The following is a 5,997-nucleotide window of genomic DNA, read 5'->3' as shown; positions in this document are numbered from 1 at the left end:
CAGGCTTGTGCATACTCACCTACAAGCACCACAATACACCCCAGTAGGCTAGCAGCGCCATCTAGTGGAGAGTGGAGTGTTACACTGAGCCCTGCCCAACTGGGCCAACTTCACTCTTCAAGAACACAAGTCTCACCGCTGGCTTGGTTTATGGACTATTAAGCGCTACATAGACTGACTTCTAAGGGAAAACTAACTTCAGTCCTATTTCAAACTGTTAGCAGGTTCATCTTTGAATTTTCATTCTTTTTTTTCTCTTTTAAACTTATTTTTTTTCTTGAATACAGAAAAAAATATTTTTATTTTCAATTTTTATTAAAAATATTTTCTTTCATTTTTATTACTATATTTTTTCCTTTTGTAAATTTTTTCATATTATATTTTACTTCCATCGTTTTATTTTAGTCTACTTCAGTGTTTTTGTTGCGACCGGCGCAACAAACACCGAGATCAGGGTCCTGAGGGTAGGGGAATGTAAGAAAAAAAGACAGAAGAGAAGACAGTTTGGGAACAGGAGGGTCCCCTGGGCTGATGGCCCAAGTGATGGCTTTATTGTTGCTGTACACAATCTTTTATATCAAGACTCTTATGGGTCAGGCCATTCTTTTTTTTTTTTCACATTTCAAACTTTTTATTTGCATATTAAAAAATTGTACATTCCAATAATTAAAATCATGTGAAGAAAAAACTGGCACTGTGATTAAACTACATTTCACAGCCTGCAGGTCACCTTGGACCAGCAATGGTCGTCTCTACCCATCTTCTTTCAAAAGCAAGTTCTTTTCCTTTGCTGCCAGCCAGACAGGCAGAGGTGAAAGGCTTGGCATTCGTAGTCAGTAGTTCTCGATTCTTTGATGTGAAAAGGGGCAGCACAGTCATTTAAACTCGATCCAACCTCTTTGCATCTTACAAAGTTAAACAGCTAAAGAAGTAAAATAAGAAGGCAATGCTTGTGGAATGTACAGTGCATATTGGCGGCGCACGCCTCATTACAATTCGCCTGCTTGCTTCTCCTGCTCAATCGTTTCTTTTGAAGGCAGCGGATTTTTCTCTTGCGTTTCTGTCTTCTTCAATTTCGACTTCTCGAATTTCTCAATCTCAGCCATATCAGGTTTGTCAGACATGGTTGAGGAAACGGAGCGAGGTGCACGAGTGAGCGAAGTCCGATCTGCGCAGCGGCCGCCGCCGAATGCCTGGGTCAGACCATTCTAAGAATAAACAGGTTTCACATGATCGCTGCCAACCAAAACATTTAGTTCTGTGTACCTTGTGAACTTTCTAAACGGGTCACAGCAAGACCTTGTTGATAGATTGCTAGCAAAACACAGTTCCCATGTTTGTTTTTATTTGACCCGGGGTAGAAAAAGGGGAGGTAACATTACTGCCAACACCCACAGAACACAGGCTTCAGGAATTAACTTTCTCAGCCTTGACAAGGCTTTCGTATGCCCTTGAAAGTGGGGGGAATGGGAGGGGGAACCACCGGGTTGGCTGAGTCAACAGGAAGCCGTTGCTCAACCCAGTCTCAGCCTGGCACCGGGGCTCTGCCTGCCACAGTATTCACCTTTTCAAATTTTCAAACAAATTCCTTTTTATTTTTTCTTTTTATTTTTTTTCTCTTTTTCATTTCTTTTTTTTCTCTTGAAAGCAGAAAGAGAAAATCTTCATTTTTACCTTCAATTTCTATTAAAAATATTTTTATTTAAGTTTTTTACTATATATTTTTGCTTTTATGTACTTTTTTTCAAATTCTATTTAACTTCCATCATTTTATTTTAGTCTACTACTGTGTATTCACTTTTTTCAAATTTTCAAACATTTTTTTTTCAATATTTGAAATTTATTCTCAAATTGATTTCCATACAACACCCAGTGCTCATCCCAAAAGGTGCCCTCCTCAATACCCATCACCCACCCTCCCTTCCCTCCCCCCCCCCATCAATCCTCAGTTTGTTCTCAGTTTTTAAGAGTCTCTTATGCTTTGGCTCTCTCCCACTCTAACCTCTTTTTTTTTTCGTTCCCCTCCCCCATAGGTTTCTGTTAAGTTTCTCAGGATCCACATAAGAGTGAAAACATGTGATATCTGTCTTTCTCTGTATGGCTTATTTCACTTAGCATCACACTCTCCAGTTCCATCCACGTTGCTACAAAGGACCATATTTCGTTCTTTCTCATTGCCATGTAGTACTCCATTGTGTATATAAACCACAATTTCTTTATCCATTCATCAGTTGATGGACATTTAGGCTCTTTCCATAATTTGGCTATTGTTGAGAGTGCTGCTATAAACATTGGGGTACAAGTGCCCCTATGCATCAGTACTCCTGTATCTCTTGGGTAAATTCCTAGTAGTGCTATTGCTGGGTCATAGGGTAGGTCTATTTTTAATTTTCTGAGGAACCTCCACACTGTTTTCCATAGTGGCTGCACCAATTTGCATTCCCACCAACAGTGCAAGAGGGTTCCCGTTTCTCCACATCCTCTCCAGCATCTATAGTCTCCTGATTTGTTCATTTTGGCCACTCTGACTGGTGTGAGGTGATATCTGAGTGTGGTTTTGATTTGTATTTCCCTGATAAGGAACAACGTTGAGCATCTTTTCATGTTCCTGTTGGCCATCCAGATATCTTCTTTAGAGAAGTGTGTATTCATGTTTTCTGCCCATTTCTTCACTGGGTTATTTGTTTTTCAGGTATGGAGTTTGGTGAGCTCTTTATAGATTTTGGATACTAGCCCTTTGTCTGATAGGTCATTTGCAAATATCTTTTCCCATTCCATTGGTTGCCTTTTAGTTTTGTTGGTTGTTTCCTTTGCTGTGCAGAAGCTTTTTATCTTCATAAGGTCCCAGTAATTCACTTTTGCTTTTAATTCCCTTGCCTTTGGGGATGTGTCGAGTAAGAGATTGCTACGGCTGAGGTCAGAGAGGTCTTTTCCTGCTTTCTCCTCTAGGGTTTTGATGGTTTCCTGTCTCACATTCAGGTCCTTTATCCATTTTGAGTTTATTTTTGTGAATGGTGTGAGAAAGTGGTCTAGTTTCAACCTTCTGCATGTTGCTGTCCAGTTCTCCCAGCACCATTTGTTAAAGAGACTGTCTTTTTTCCATTGGATGTTCTTTCCTGCTTTGTCAAAGATGAGTTGGCCATGCATTTGTGGGTCTAGTTCTGGGGTTTCTATTCTATTCTATTCCATTGGTCTATGTGTCTGTTTTGTGCCAATACCATGCTGTCTTGATGATTACAGCTTTGTAGTAGAGGCTAAAGTCTGGGATTGTGATGCCTCCTGCTTTGGTCTTCTTCTTCAAAATTCCTTTGGCTATTCGGGGCCTTTTGTGGTTCCATATGAATTTTAGGATTGCTTGTTCTAGTTTCGAGAAGAATGCTGGTGCAATTTTGATTGGGATTGCATTGAATGTGTAGATAGCTTTGGGTAGTATTGACATTTTGACAATATTTATTCTTCCAATCCATGAGCAGGGAATGTTTTTCCATTTCTTTATATCTTCTTCAATTTCCTTCATAAGCTTTCTATAGTTTTCAGCATACAGATCTTTTACATCTTTGGTTAGATTTATTCCTAGGTATTTTATGCTTCTTGGTGCAATTGTGAATGGGATCAGTTTCTTTGTCTTTCTGTTGCTTCATTGTTAGTGTATAAGAATGCAACTGATTTCTGTACATTGATTTTGTATCCTGCAACTTTGCTGAATTCCTGTATCAGTTCTAGCAGACTTTTGGTGGAGTCTATCGGATTTTCCATGTATAGTATCATGTCATCTGCAAAAAGTGAAAGCTTGACTTCATTCTTTGCCAATTTTGATGCCTTTGATTTCCTTTTGTTGTCTGATTGCTGATGCTAGAACTTCCAGCACTATGTTAAACAACAGCGGTGAGAGTGGGCATCCCTGTCGTGTTCCTGATCTCAGGGAAAAAGCTCTCAGTTTTTCCCCATGGAGGATGATGTTAGCTGTGGGCTTTTCATAAATGGCTTTTATGATGTTTAAGTATGTTCCTTCTATCCCGACTTTCTCAAGGGTTTTTATTAAGAAAGGGTGCTGGATTTTGTCAAAGGCCTTTTCTGCATCGATTGACAGGATCATATGGTTCTTCTCTTTTCTTTTATTAATGTGATGTATCACATTGATTGATTTGCAAATGTTGAACCAGCCCTGCATCCCAGGAATGAATCCCACTTGATCATGGTGAATAATTCTCTTTATATGCCATTGAATTCGATTTGCTAGTATCTTATTGAGAATTTTTGCATCCATATTCATCAGGGATATTGGCCTGTAGTTCTCTTTTTTTACTGGGTCTCTGTCTGGTTTAGGAATCAAAGTAATACTGGCTTCATAGAATGAGTCTGGAAGTTTTCCTTCCCTTTCTATTTCTTGGAATAGCTTGAGAAGGATAGGTATTATCTCTGCTTTAAACGTCTGGTAGAACTCCCCTGGGAAGCCATCTGGTCCTGGACTCTTATTTGTTGGGAGATTTTTGATAACCGATTCAATTTCTTCACTGGTTATGGGTCTGTTCAAGCTTTCTATTTCCTCCTGATTGAGTTTTGGAAGAGTGTGGGTGTTCAGGAATTTGTCCATTTCTTCCAGGTTGTCCAATTTGTTGGCATATAATTTTTCATAGTATTCCCTGATAATTGTTTGTATCTCTGAGGGATTGGTTGTAATCATTCCATTTTCATTCATGATTTTATCTATTTGGGTCATCTCTCTTTTCTTTTTGAGAAGCCTGGCTAGAGGTTTGTCAATTTTGTTTATTTTTTCAAAAAACCAACTCTTGGTGTCGTTGATCTGCTCTACAGTTTTTTTAGATTCTATATTGTTTATTTCTGCTCTGATCTTTATTATTTCTCTTCTTCTGCTGGGTTTAGGCTGCCTTTGCTGTTCTGCTTCTAGTTCCTTTAGGTGTGCTGTTAGATTTTGTATTTGGGATTTTTCTTGTTTCTTGAGATAGGCCTGGATTGCAATGTATTTTCCTCTCAGGACTGCCTTTGCTGTGTCCCAAAGCGTTTGGATTGTTGTATTTTCATTTTCATTTGTTTCCATATATTTTTTAATTTCTTCTCTAATTGCCTGGTTGACCCACTCATTCGTTAGTAGGGTGTTCTTTAACCTCCATGCTTTTGGAGGTTTTCCAGACTTTTTCCTGTGGTTGATTTCAAGCTTCATAGCATTGTGGTCTGAAAGTATGCATGGTATAATTTCAATTCTTGTAAACTTATGAAGGGCTGTTTTGTGACCCAGTATATGATCTATCTTGGAGAATGTTCCATGTGCACTCGAGAAGAAAGTATATTCTGTTGCTTTGGGATGCAGAGTTCTAAATATATCTGTCAAGTCCATCTGATCCAATGTCTTATTCAGGGCCCTTGTTTCTTTATTGACCGTGTGTCTAGATGATCTATCCATTTCTGTGAGTGGAGTGTTAAAGTCCCCTGCAATTAGCACATTCTTATCAATAAGGTTGCTTATGTTTATGAGTAATTGTTTTATATATTTGGGGGCTCCCATATTCGGCGCATAGACATTTATAATTGTTAGCTCTTCCTGGTGGATAGACCCTGTAATTATTATATAATGCCATTCTTCATCTCTTGTTACAGCCTTTAATTTAAAGTCTAGTTTGTCTGATATAAGTATGGCTACTCCAGCTTTCTTTTGGCTTCCAGTCGCATGATAAATAGTTCTCTATCCCCTCACTCTCAATCTAAAGGTGTCCTTAGGCCTAAAATGAGTCTCTTGTAGACAGCAAATAGATGGGTCTTGTTTTTTTTATCCATTCTGATACCCTATATCTTTTGGTTGGCACATTTAATCCATTTACATTCAGTGTTATTATAGAAAGATACGGGTTTAGAGTCATTGTGATGTCTGTAGGTTTCATGCTTGTAGTGACGTCTCTGGTACTTTGTCTCACAGGATCCCCCTTAGGATCTCTTGTAGGACTGGTTTAGTGGTAACGAATTCCTTCAGTTGTTGTTTGT

At 38.8% G+C, this 5,997-nt stretch overlaps 1 protein-coding gene across 1 annotated transcript; it reads right to left on the bottom strand.

Moving 5' to 3' along the window:
• Window positions 1-604: 604 nt before the first annotated feature.
• Window positions 605-1,189, bottom strand: LOC122485339 (thymosin beta-4-like). The gene has a single exon (XM_043583974.1). It carries the CDS (start codon window positions 1,122-1,124, stop codon window positions 990-992), a length of 135 nt encoding a protein of 44 aa, XP_043439909.1. The 5' UTR covers window positions 1,125-1,189; the 3' UTR covers window positions 605-989.
• Between the last annotated feature and the right edge of the window lie 4,808 nt (window positions 1,190-5,997).

Source organism: Prionailurus bengalensis, chromosome A1, assembly GCF_016509475.1.
Source record: "Prionailurus bengalensis isolate Pbe53 chromosome A1, Fcat_Pben_1.1_paternal_pri, whole genome shotgun sequence".
NCBI classification, from domain to species: domain Eukaryota; kingdom Metazoa; phylum Chordata; class Mammalia; order Carnivora; family Felidae; genus Prionailurus; species Prionailurus bengalensis.
The sequence above is the reverse complement of the archived record's forward strand: the minus strand, read 5'-3'. Positions and strand labels throughout refer to the sequence as shown.

What these genes read in the sequence shown, in the direction of transcription:
- LOC122485339 (XM_043583974.1), bottom strand. Translation starts at nt 1,124, where the DNA reads ATGTCTGACAAACCTGATATGGCTGAGATTGAGAAATTCGAGAAGTCG.